At 37.6% G+C, this 13,219-nt stretch overlaps 2 protein-coding genes and 1 long non-coding RNA gene across 4 annotated transcripts; all 3 read left to right on the forward strand.

The window, feature by feature from the left end:
• Nucleotides 1-270: 270 nt before the first annotated feature.
• On the forward strand, nt 271-2,325 carry LOC114148773 (uncharacterized). Its single transcript, XM_028024265.1, has 8 exons — nt 271-311; nt 767-838; nt 927-974; nt 1,131-1,178; nt 1,246-1,426; nt 1,511-1,612; nt 1,887-1,964; nt 2,067-2,325. The coding sequence occupies exons 3-8, from the start codon at nt 928-930 to the stop codon at nt 2,265-2,267; spliced, it is 657 nt and encodes a 218-aa protein (XP_027880066.1). The 5' UTR covers nt 271-311; nt 767-838; nt 927; the 3' UTR covers nt 2,268-2,325.
• A 178-nt stretch (nt 2,326-2,503) lies between these two features.
• LOC114148780 (uncharacterized) lies at nt 2,504-2,747 on the forward strand. Its single transcript, XR_003596333.1, has 2 exons — nt 2,504-2,611; nt 2,700-2,747. It is a non-coding gene; the product is annotated as an uncharacterized LOC114148780 (long non-coding RNA).
• A 2,499-nt stretch (nt 2,748-5,246) lies between these two features.
• Nucleotides 5,247-9,901, forward strand: LOC114148763 (heat shock 70 kDa protein 12A-like). 2 transcript variants are annotated; one of them, XM_028024245.1, is made up of 5 exons: nt 5,247-5,592; nt 7,909-8,133; nt 8,206-8,377; nt 8,596-9,605; nt 9,660-9,901. In XM_028024245.1, the coding sequence occupies exons 1-5, from the start codon at nt 5,311-5,313 to the stop codon at nt 9,735-9,737; spliced, it is 1,767 nt and encodes a 588-aa protein (XP_027880046.1). In that variant the 5' UTR covers nt 5,247-5,310; the 3' UTR covers nt 9,738-9,901. The 2 variants fall into 2 exon arrangements, with proteins under 2 accessions (XP_027880046.1, XP_027880048.1); XM_028024247.1 differs by having other exon boundaries at nt 8,596-9,615; nt 9,667-9,765.
• The last annotated feature ends 3,318 nt before the right edge of the window (nt 9,902-13,219 follow it).

The following is a 13,219-nucleotide window of genomic DNA, read 5'->3' on the forward strand; positions in this document are numbered from 1 at the left end:
ACAATTTCCCTTTCTGTAGATCTGCTCTAAGAAACAAAGAAGAATTGAAATCATTGAATGAAAGGTAAAATTCACACAACAAGCTCAAAGAAAATCAATGTTCTGCCTCCCCATCACAACGTCATTACAATATTAGGTTTGAAGAGCTTTCAGCTTTTATATATATATATATATACATATATATATATATACACTTAGAATAACTAAGTGCATAGTTTATTAGTTATTTATTTTAAAACTTTGTTTATTTTTTCCCCTCATAGGTCTGAACTGAAACAAAAAGAGGCAGAAGTGAAATCCCTCAAACAGAGGTATAAATCACGTAACAAGCTCAGCTATAAAATTTATATTCAGTTCTGTCAAATCTGCATTATGTCATTTTAATACTGCAGGCTAAACAGTGAGGAATGAGTCATGATTGCTTACATTAGACTTTTAAAAGTGTTTTTCCCATCCAACATGTTAGCGATCTTTAAAGCTTCACTTGTGATCTAAAGCTCAAACAACTGACTGCAAGAGGAAGCTTTTAGCAGAGAATCAGTTTATTAATTCAAGAAAACGAAATTCTCTATGCAGCAATCTGCAACCCAAATTAGTTTGGTTTTGATTACTTCAGCTAAACTCACCTGCAAAGGAATAAGGTACAAAGACGTATCTTAAGACATCACTTCTTGTAAATCAGCATAATATAAATTTATTTAATTACCTTCTGCCTTCAGTCCTGCATATTCATGTAAATAATGACAAATATTTTATTTACTTAAAGACTGCAGGAATCAGCAGATGTGAGATCCAGCCCCCAGCGTTGTAACCCACAAAGATGTGAACACAAAGAAAGGTTTGATTTTTAAATTACTCATAAAATACCATGAATAACCAGAAATCAGAGAACTGATGATTTTAATAACTTGTATCTTTTAACACAGTATGACTCAGATGGAGACGTTTTACAAAGAGAAGCTCACAAAGGCCCAGTAAGAATTTTTCTAATATTTTGTTTAGCTAGTTCCCACCTAATATTTAACCTAATGATCTGCAGGTCTTCATTCAACTGTTAATATTATATCAATGTTTGATTATAACTGAACTCAAATGATGTGTCCCTCAAAGCTTCACTTTTCCCTCCACAGATCTGAAACAGTCAAAAAACAGAAAGAACTGAAATCAGTCAAAGACAGGTACAGAAAGATGAAACCTCATATTTACTGACCTGCTGCATAAATAACCAAACTAACTGTTTGACAGACTGGCAACACAGATGGCCGCTTCACTAAAAACAGGAGACACTGAGAGCATGAACAACCCGGTCAGTAAAACCAGACTGACTGAGATGTACGACAACCTGGAACTGCTGCAGTGGCCTAAAGTCAAAGATCAGCTGAAGTCCAGGAAGATCAACCCAAAGGAGGCCAAAGATCTGATTCAGGTAGATCTGATCTCAGGATGTTTACCTGCTGGGTTTAATGTCACTGTGGATCTCATTTGACTGATATGGAACTGATCTCTGTAGAAAACATTTGGAAATGCATCAGATGAAATGAAGAGAAGGAAGCAGCAGATAGAAGAGATGTTCCAACAGTCTGAGTCCAGCGGTGGACTGACTCCTCAGAAGGTAACTGGACTGTAGAACAGCTTTCTCCACAGAATCATTAAATCAGCATGAGGAAGTGTGTAAGCAGCATGAGGAGGTGTGTAAGCAGTATGAGGAGGTGTGTAAGCAGCATGAGGTGTGTAAGCAGCATGAGGAGGTGTGTAAGCAGCAGCAGGAGGAAGTGTGTAAGCAGCACGAGGAAGTGTGTAAGCAGCATGAGGAAGTGTGTAAGCAGCATGAGGAAGTGTGTAATCAGCATGAGGAGGTGTGTAAGAAGCATCTTCCTGTGTTCCAGGTTAAAGAGTACAGACAGCTCACAGTTCAGAACCTGCAGATGGTTCTGTTCCACACCACCAAAGAAGAACTTCTGAAGGTATGTTTACAGAAGATCCAGTTTGGAAACCAGACAGAAAACAGATACATTTATAGCTCTGATGGAGCAATCAATGTGTAACATTGAACATTTACTTCTCAGACTGGTTTCCCAGAATGTTTAGGTGAATTTCCAGAGGAAGTGAAGGTGGATCTGAGACCTCTGACCTCTGAATGCTACTGGCTGAGCTGCTTGATGGCTCTAAGCAATCCTCCTCTTCAGACGGACTGGAAGAACCATGTTCCTGGGTTTAAATCTTCCTGGGATATTTTACCTCGAGAAATCAAACCACCTGTCATGTAGAAGAAGCAGATGCAGCAATGAGGAAAACAGATTCTGACATCACTTCTTGTTTCTTAATTTTTATATTATATTTTATATTAAGGACTACTTGTATGATCAGAGGAAGCTAAGTTATAGCGACTGGAACGGTTAGTGGTAGGAATTGTTTCAGTTGGTCAGAACTTAAGACATCACTTGTTGTGAATCAGCATAATATAAATTAACTTAATTACCTTCTGCCTTCAGTCCTGCATATTCAAGTAAATAATGACAAATATTTTATTTACTTAAAGACTGCAGGAATCAGCAGATGTGAGATCCAGCCCCCAGCGTTGTAACCCACAAGGATGTGAACACAAAGAAAGGTTTGATTTTTAAATTAACCATAAAATACCATGAATAACCAGAAATCAGAGAACTGATGATTTTAATAGCTTGTATTTTTTAACACAGTATGACTCAGATGGAGACGTTTTACAAAGAGAAGCTCATAAAGGCCCAGTAAGAATTTTTCTAATATTTTGTTTAGCTAGTTCCCACCTAATATTTAACATATCATGTAGAAGAAGCAGACACAGCAATGAGGAAAACAGATTCTGATATCACTTCTTGTTTCTTAATTTTTATATTATGTTTTATATTAAGGACTACTTGTATGATCAGAGGAAGCTAAGTTATAGCGACTGGAACGGTAAGTGGTAGGAATTGTTCCAGTTGGTCAGAACTGCTCTTTGCTTATTAATGAATGATGCTCTGCTTTCAGGTAAACAGCTATTGTTACTTTCATTTAATTTTGTAAATAACTCAAAATGCCCCAGGAGAACTCTTCAGTGCTTTGTTGTGGCCAGTCACATTTACCAAACAGCACCACTCTTCTCATTAAGATGAACAAAGAAAAATACATGAGTGAAGAGTTTCATTTCAGGTTGTATCATATATTAAGATGTGTTATTGCAGGGGCAATTTTAAATTAAGTGGTCTTTGACAGCTTGTTAAATAGGTTAGCTGGTCTTCACCCTGAAAGTTTGAGAAACACTGATTTAGAGATGTATGCACACTACAGGGGATTAGAATTTGCAATTCAGACATGCTCACATTCTCCTGCCAACAGCCAGTGTTGAAAGAATAATTTATCATCTCAAACTGTGGTCCCTGGAGCATTTGTGGTGCAAAGGCACACCCTAGTGGACAGAAAACAACTCCAGGACTACTTATATGATCAGAGGAAGCCAAGTTATAGCGACTTGATTCATTTGAGCAGTTAGTTGTAAGAATTGTTCCAGTTAGTCAGAACTGCTCTTTGCTCTGTAATGAATGATGCTCTGCTTTCAGGTAAATGGCTATTGTCAATTTCATAATTTTTTTTAAGTAACTCAAAATGCCAAAGTAGACTTCTTAAGTTTGTTGTGGTCAGTCAACTTGACCAAACAGCACCACGCTTCTCATTAGGATGAACAAAGAAAAATATATGAGAGACTAATAACACAGACTAATAACACAGTTTTATATCTGCATGCAGTAGAGATTAAGAGGAAGAAAAATAATAGGAACACCGGTGACTTTCTGTTGGAAGGGGGCGGGTCTAAAGTGTCACCTGTTGACCATTTGAATGTGATGAGCTCTGACTGTGATGATAGAAATGAAGTTTGATGCAGCTGGGAGCTTATATAGGGAAGTTATTCCATCTTGATGTTTCATGGCGAAAGGCCAGATTTGAGACTTGACCACACTCACATGCTTTGATATAGGAAAATTCCTTTGATAACTTTTGAACTTCAATGCCTCAAGACTGTGCTGACTGAGTTTGAAGACTGGATCTCAAAAGCTGTAGGAAGAGTTCGCTCAGATACGACATCAATAAAATAGAGAAAATGGCGGCTTTGATCCAAAATGGCCGACTTCCTGTTGGGTTTAGACCATGACTTCAAGAAACTTTTATGTAGGTCCTGACAGATATAAATTTGTACCAAGTTTCATAATTCTGGGATAAAGCATGGCTGGGGGCTGATTTTTTAAAATATTCTACAGGGCGCTGTGGAGTAATTAGGCCACGCCCACCAAATGTTGGAACCGATTCCTGTTGGGGGGTGGTCAAGGATTGATCTCAGTGAGTTTGGTGCAGCTCAGTTGAAACATGAGGAATCTAGAGCCAAACGTAACCTGACACTTCACCGCACAGCCACGGCTCGCCCTCCACTGAAAACTCTTGGCGCTTTAAAACAAGTGAGGCCAACTTGTTATCTGTCATCTGACACAAGATCACCTTGATTAGGTCAAAAGAGCCAGAGATGGAGCTTTCCAAGTGATAAAAGTCACTTCCTGTTCTGAAGGGGTGGGGCATAGACGACGTCAGACTATGACAATATAGGATCGTCAGGCATCCAACCAGGATCACTCATGCCAAGTTTGGTGCCAATTGACCTTATTATGTGAAAGTTATAGTGTTTTGTTTGTTTTGGCGAGTACGGCAAGTTCGCAGCTCTGCCACGCCCCCTGAATATATACGAAAAGTACATTTTTTCTATAACTTTTAAAGCCCTATGCCCTTACAGGATTCTGACCAAGAATGAAGCCGATAGATCAAAATCCCTAGGAGGAGCCTGTTAAAGTTCGACGTGAGTAAAAGTGAAAAATGGGCAAAATTTATCCTTTGACCCAAAATGGCCACCTTCCTGTGCATTTTAAAGGGTACCTCCAAGAGACTTTTTTTCTTGATTTGGGGGATCTACCTACATACAGTTTCAGATCTCTCCGACCTACGGTTTCTCCCAACTCACGTTAGGGGGCGCTGTAAGAGCAGTTTGGCCACACCCACTTGAGATTCCTGACCCTAACCCTAAATCCGAAAATTTTCCTTGGGGACAATTTTGGGTCAAGTTTGGTGAGTTTTTGAATATGTTAAAGGCCCCAAACAGCCTCATAAAGTGGTTGATAAACAACTCTGTCTAAAACAAATGTCAATGTAGCAGGAGGTGTGGTTTAGAGAAATAAATGCTGCTTGACAGCTGCGTATTCACACAGTTGCATTCCTCCCTTAACTTGACTAGTAGGAGTTTCTTCTGCAATGAGTGACTCGTTTGTCATAGCGATAGACTTTGGCACAGCATATAGTGGATATGCCTTTAATATCACAACCAAAAATGAAAAAAGTGATCCATACTTTTCAAGGTGGGGAAAGGAGTATGGATTTGACACCCCAAAGACTCCAACCTGCATTTTATTTAATGAAGATGAAACATTTCTGAGTTTTGGCTATGAAGCCAAAATTGCATACAAGGAAATGAGGAGAGAAGAAGCAGAGAAACATTATTTCTTTGAAAATTTCAAGATGGAACTCTACAACAAAGTAAGTATGAACAAATCCCTCATAACTCTATAATGTAATGTTATAATGCATGTTCCCACATTGATCATTTCTATATTTTGGGTACAACTTCCCCAAATAGTTTTTAGTGAAGATGTGTCTTAATAATATTTACATATTTAAATTGTATTAAATATAATTGCATATATTTTTTTACTTGTATTTTTAGATTTTCTATTTCGCTTTGCCAATTAATTATTATTATTATTATTACTTACAAACATCCAAAAACACATTCATTGTTAATTCCACAGTTAACTCCAGGTTTTTTCTGACTTCATCGCTCTCTCACACCTATCCTCCTCTCTACATGAAAATCTCCCTCTTCATGACCATTTCGACCTCTTACTGGGCTACCAGCATATAATCTGACCTCTTCCTCAGTCTGTCCCTCGTCTGTTTCACCTTCCTCATCATCATTCTCTTACGAATCTGCAACAAGAAAATTGTTCAGCTCCTACTCCTGCACTGAACAATTACAGTGGAGTTTTGCATTAAGAGTGAGTTTTTCTAATGGCTGATTAGTCTTTGCATTATGTTGCAGTAATGGCTTTACCTTACTCCTCTCCATTTCTATAGCTCATTCTGTTAACTTTAGGCCAAGTATTCTCTTTTACAAACATTAATCTATCATAAAAGCAGAATACCAGCTAAATTAGTTATCCTTCTATTTCAATACATCATTATATCATTAGTAAAATCAGTAAAACTATTTTAAATATATTATTTTCCAGCATTAATTTGGCAGGGAGTCCTGAGCAGGAGGGATCCTCAGAGTAGAAAATTCAACCAAACTAGAAATTTAAACAACAGTGAATAACCATATAACAGTCAGAGAAATATTCATGTCTAGGTGAAATAAGTGTTTGGGTAAAATGTTTAAGGGTAGCATAGTTGAAACATGCCCATGAGCTTTATTCTGCTTCAACCCTGTCAGATGTCCTAATATTACTAGTCTACTTTCTAAAACTTTGCTTGTAAACAGTATAAATTGTTTGTAAGCTCCCCCTTTAGAAATCTGACTATCCGTTTTAAAGGTAGATTAGAAAGAACTTACAAATATACCCACACCTTTTGGATTTTAGTAAGACCTGGCAATTGTTTATAAAACACATCATATGATGTATCAAGAAAGCAAAAGGCCTCTTTGCACTGCAGGGCCTACCCCCTTTCACCTATTGTACTTTGGTCCTCATTATTTTTACACTGAGCAGAGTGCAGCCTCAAAGGTGCTGGGAACATGGAAGCTGCCGAAGTGTCTCCCCACAGACCGTGGAACACATTTGTTCCTTGTTGTCCCATTCAGCTCCTTCAGAACACATTTGTAAATGAAGAATCTAAGGAAAAGATTTACCTCGGCTTTACCTCTTAACTAAATTATTCCAAAATGTTTTATCTGAGTCTCATCTCAGAGCTGAATTTGGTGCAGCTGAACTACTGCTGCAGCTTGGAGAAATTTCCCCACTGGAGCAGAGCAAGATCAGGAACTTGTTCTGAACTACAGGGCGTGGTGATTTGTATCAGAAAAAACTGCAGGCATCCGTTCAAAGATGTGGTGTCCCTTTATTATCGCTCAGCTTACAATTCTTGATGCAACAAAACTAAAGCAAACATCACACTTTTAACTCCTCTTTTGCTAAGTTGTCGAATTACTGCAAGCCACTACAAAAAATCCCTGTTCTGCCACACTCTATAAAGTTCCAGCGCATTAAGGCTCTGATAGGTTGTCGTCGACCACGATTGACAGGCAGACCAGTTCAGATTGACAGTTCAGACAAGTCTACAAGACACAGTCCAGCGAACTTGTGGTATTTTCCACACATTTAGAGACTCTTGCCAACTTCTGACCACTTCAGTTGGAGAAATGCTCTCCGATTTATTGAACTTTGGCTGAAGTGGAGTTTCCAATGTAGTAGAGATGCACAGATTCATCATCCGTATCAACATCAAAACTTTGAGCCATTTGAAAAGAATGAAAAGAATTTGCCATTGCATATGTAATTACTATGATTTCAAATCATGGTGCCAATGCACCAATCAACAATTGAACTCAAACCAGCCTCATCCAGTTGCCCTGATTGGAACCACAGCTCTCTGGGTTTCAAGGAACACGATGGGGCCAGACTGGAAGTGCTAATACCAAAAGCTGGACCCAGGTTTGACGCCAGACTGGGCAGAGCATTACTAACTAATGCTAAATACAATTAAATTATAATATAAATAATATAATTTAAAACAGAAATTAAGACTGCTTATACCACTAAGCCACTGTATCTAATATCAAATGAACATCTCCAGGAACTCAGCAATAATCTGGAGATTAAAGACGTCATTGGAAAGTCTATGAAGGCATTGAAGGTTTTCTCAGAATCTCTGGGATTTCTTAAAGAAGATGCACTCAGAACAATCAACCGAAGCACAGGGGGCATGAAGTTCATTCCCTCTGACTTCACCTGGGTTCTGACGGTTCCTGCCATCTGGAATCCTTCAGCTAAACAGTTCATGAGAAAAGCTGCAACTCAGGTAACGTCAGGATTTATAGAGTCCAATGAAGTTCTAAAATGTTCCGATGGATGAGACTTTGTCTTTTTGTAGGCAGGTATTGTAACAGAAGGAGATAAGGAAAAGCTGGTGATGGCACTGGAACCAGAAGCAGCTTCAATCTGGAGTAAGAAGCTTCCATCAGATGGTTTCATCTCTGAGAAGCACAATGAAGAGTCACTGGATCAGTCTGCAGGGACTCAGTACATCGTTGTTGACTGTGGAGGTAATGTGTCTGTGATTCTGATGCAATGTGTTATTGAATCATTCACAAAGCATTTTTAAATTTCTACATACAAGAACATTATAAGACATAATGTTTTGGGGGAAGGGATTGCAGACTGTTGTGAACTAGAATGACTCCAACTTCAATAGATGTGTTTTTGTTATTATTATTATTATTATTAAGCCAGCCATTTGTATTATTCTCTCTGTTTATTAAAGGAGGAACTATTGACATCACTGTTCATGAAGTCCTGGGTGGAGGAGCCCTGAAGGAGCTGCACAAGGTCTCTGGAAATTATCTGGGAGGACAAACTGTAGACAGAAATTTTAAGCAGTTTCTCAGAGAGATACTTCCTGAAGGAGTCTGGGATCAATTTGAACAAAACTCTCCCAGTGCCGCTCAGAGAATTATGTATGATTTTACCTACCTCAAACAATATGATAAAGATGTTCGGATCACTTGCCCATTCGCACTGGGATCATTAGCTAAAGAAAAATCAGACACAGAAAACTTTGTTCAGTCAGAACTTGGTGCTTCCTGGGATGGTGAGTTCATCCAAATCTCAAGAGACAAAATGAAGTCTTTCTATGATGAAAGTCTGAAGGGCATCACTGAGAATCTCAAGGAAATCTTTAACTGTGGTCTCAACATCAAGTACATTCTGTTAGTGGGTGGGTACGCTCAGAGTCAAATTCTGCAGCAGCACATTACTGACCAGTTTGGACAACAGTGTAAAGTTCTGTGTCCTTTCAGAGCTCAGGAGGCGATTATGAGAGGAGCTGTAGAGTTTGGTAGAAACCCAGATGTTGTGGCTTCTCAGAAAAGTTCCTATACTTATGGATTTTCTGTTTGTGAACAGTTTGATGAGAGCAAACATAAGGAAGAAAAGAAATTTACAGCCAAAGGTGTGGTATGGAGTCGAGATATTTTCAGGAAACTGGTGGAAGAAGATGAAGATCTTGGTTCAGAGGATACCAGAGAGTTCTTATGTCATCCAGTAAAAGCCGATCAGAAAGAGATGGAACTGAAATTTTACAACACACTCAGAAAAGATCCGGTCTACATAGATGACTTTGGTGTAGAAAAGGTTGGTTCATTCATTGTAGACATGACTGGAGGAGGTAAAGTCAAACTGAATATTAAGTTTGGCTCCACAGAGATAAAAGCTACTGGGACCAACCTGACTACTGGAGAGAAAAAAAAAGTCAAAATTGACTTCATCGCCACAGATAGAGAATGTATTGACTTCATCGCCACAGATAGAGAATGTTTCATTGATTACGATTCAGAAGATGAAGTTAGTATTGGATCCAGTTCTCACGCAGAAGAATATATTTTAGATGGTGCTGATGAAACTTGATGTGGCCAAGAGGTTTATGCGCTAGAGTGAATCATCATTGAATCAATATAAGCATTTTCCAATGGTGTCATTGATTATGTAATAGATGAATCCTTGCCATATGGTGGTGGAAAGTAATAGACATACTCTCTGAGATAAATCAACATTTGTATGGAAGGGATTACTAAAAATCTGAATAAATGTTCTTGTTTTACCTTTTGTGCAGAATCAAGTCTAGAAATAATGTTATTATTTATTTTAATTGTTTTATTAAAAATAATGCTAAAGTTATACAAGATTAAAAAAAATAAGGTGGAATATGTGCTGTAGTGGGAACACTTCAGCTAACAAGATTATTATGGTGCAAAATTTTGTGGCTTGTAATATCAGTCGAGTTTAAATACTCAGCATTATTATCTTTCAAAGATAATTAATCACTGTTTGTGGAATGTGGTGCATTTACTGAATCCTGCATTACTGCATTTAACTGCTTCTGAGACACATGTATGACCACTTCTGGTTCAAAGTTGTTGTTTTTTCTTTTTAATTGCTATTTGGTTTTTTTATTGATGAATAATGACCAAATCATAATGAATCATAAATTTGAAAATAGCCTCACAAATTTATTACAGCTATAATTCTGATTTTTACAAAATATAATGAAGAAATTATATTATATTATAGATATAGAGCCTATTATACATTATGTTTTCACATTATTATTTTGGATTTACATAGAGGCAGTGCCTAAATGCTAAAATAAACAAACAGTATAATAATAATAATAATAATAAAAACTCACTCCTGAAAAGTGTTATAGATTCTTCTCGTGATGCTGTGTCTGGAGGGAGGTTCATACCCACAGTTATCTGTTGTAATTCTAAAGATGTTCATTAGACCGACAGCATTCACTTTGCTGTGGCGTTTTTGCTTTTAGCATATTCTGCACTTATCTCTCACAAGCTACATCCAACATAGCGAGTTGAAGCCTCTGGCCACAATTTATTTGAGTGGGTGGTTTGCTGGAATCAATAGTGTGTCATGTATTTCAGATTTGAAGTTACTCTGGTGACAAGAGAACTCAACTTTGCAGCGTTTACAAATATCTTCAGTTCGATCAGGACTGCAGTGTTGAAATTAAAATGTTCATATATGTGCTGCCGCAGTATTAAACCCAATTGCTTTTTTAGTTTTAGACACATTATGACGCCCATTTCAAGTCAACACTAAACATCATCCCACCCTATTTGTGGCTTTTTATATCTAGTGAGCACAGACTTGTAAAATAACAGATTCAAAAGACTATGTCAATGATTGATAAAATAATCGTTGCTGTTAATCAATTATTGCATTAATGGGATAATGAGTTAAGTTGCTCAACCCTAAAATAAGCATAAATCACCTTAGACAAACCACCATCCTGCTGTTGAAAATGACAGTCTCCCATACAATAAACAGTTCAGTTTTGTCATTCATATAGTTTAATTTCATCCAAATTAATTTAATTACTACATCAAAAGATATTACTCTTCAGTAGTATCTTACAGAATGGCCTTTTGGATGTTTTATACCTTTGCTTGAAGATGATGTAGAATAGCTTTAGATATATATTTCAGTCAATTGACATATATTGTATTCTTAGTTTTGTTGTCAAGTTGTCATTGTTATTAGTCTTGTACTGCGAAGATGTGAAGTATACTTTTAATTTACATGATTAGATAACTGTGGATCACCTGGAAGAAGATGAGCATGAACAAAAAAAATGGAGTATTGAACCTGAGCTTGTTTGTGATCTTAGCACCAGGTGGGTTTTGTTCACATCTTTTAGTGCTGCAGGCAACAAAAACCAAATGGAGAAGCTGATCCTGATAAAATAGTGGCTAACTGCCACTTTCATGTATCCTCATTTGTAAGAGTGAAATTACTTCTTGAAAATAACCTTTACACTGGTAATTTTTGTTTTTACAAATTGTTTTAATGCTCGGATTTACTACTCTAATTTGAAATGTCATGTTTCTATTAGCTGTAAAGGAAAATTCATAATTAACAGAAATAAAATATTTTTTAACAACCATCTGTGTCTAATTTAACTTCAATGCTCACAAAATTAAACATTAAAATGACACATCCTAGATTTTAATTAATTAAATACATTCTCACTGAAAAGCTTTATTAACACAGTGGAAGTGATTGAAAGGAAAATAGCACAAACCTTATCAATGTAAATCAAAGATTTTTACACCTTGGAGATCTGGATTTGGGTTCACACTCAAGTGGAAAATAACATGACTGTTTAATCGTCAGTTAATTTTCCTCAATACAAGCCTAGATGAGGCTCAGTATTGTGTGTGGCCTCCACATGTATGTGTAAACTGCGACATGTTCCTGATGAGACTGTGGATGTTGTCCTGAGGAATCTCTTTCCAGACCTGTATTAGAACTTCAGTCAGCTCCTGAGCTGTTTGTGGTGGATTGACCGAAATGTAATGTCCCAGATGTGTTCAATTAAATTCAGGTCTGGGAAACGGACAAGCCTGTACATAAAATTAATGCCCTGATCATGTAGGAACTGCTGACACATTTCAGGCCCACCATCGTAATGCAGGTGGTGGGTGCATTCCTCTAATTTACACGCCACTTCATACTTTTGGTAGTCGGGGCAACTCTGCTTAGCACATGGAGGGCTGTGACCATATCATATCATTCACGATAACACCGGTAAAAAGACTTGCCCAGTAAAATACATTTTATTGTGAAATGCTAATTTCCGTGGTGTAAATATACCATCCCATTATCCATGCCACGATATAGAAGTTGGAAAGATGAAAGTAAACATGGCGGAACTGCCATACAAAGAAGAAGCTGGTCAGCTGGCTTACAGTCTGGACTGGACTAAATTTCACAGAATTAGCTGCTATCTGTGATAAGGTAAAGTTTTGGCTGATGCAGCTCTTCTACCTGTTACCTGGTTACATGGAGCTCAGCTCAGCATCTCCTCTCAACATCAGAAGAATGAACCAATCAGCCTTTTGAACTGAAACTTTCTGAAACCTTGACATCTTCCCAAAAAATTAATAATTTGAAGCTTGGCGCAAGGTTCAGGGTCAACGAGATATACGTATGAAACAGGAGAAAGATTTCCTGACCATTTGGTCAGCACCTGGTTGACTGGAGGCGCAAGGATATGCAACTAGTCTCAATGTTATTTAATAAACATTTAAATAAATCAGTGGAAGTGAAAGTTGACTATGCTTATTACTCTGTGTCCCAAATCAGTCATTCCTTTAGTAAAAATATGAAGCAAACTTTGCTCATTTTTGGTAAAGCGAGAAAAACTGGGCGGCAGGGTAGGGGGAGGGGGGAACAGAAAACTAAACATCAAAACAATGACACGCCATACTTTGTCGGAGATGTCTGTGACAGATGAAAGAAATAAAAATGAACAAAGTTCATTTTATTAGGAAGACTATTAAGAAGTGTGCTCAAGCTTTTACTGTTTGCAG

Source organism: Xiphophorus couchianus, chromosome 7 (genome assembly GCF_001444195.1).
Source record: "Xiphophorus couchianus chromosome 7, X_couchianus-1.0, whole genome shotgun sequence".
In the NCBI taxonomy this organism is placed as follows: Eukaryota; Metazoa; Chordata; class Actinopteri; order Cyprinodontiformes; family Poeciliidae; genus Xiphophorus; species Xiphophorus couchianus.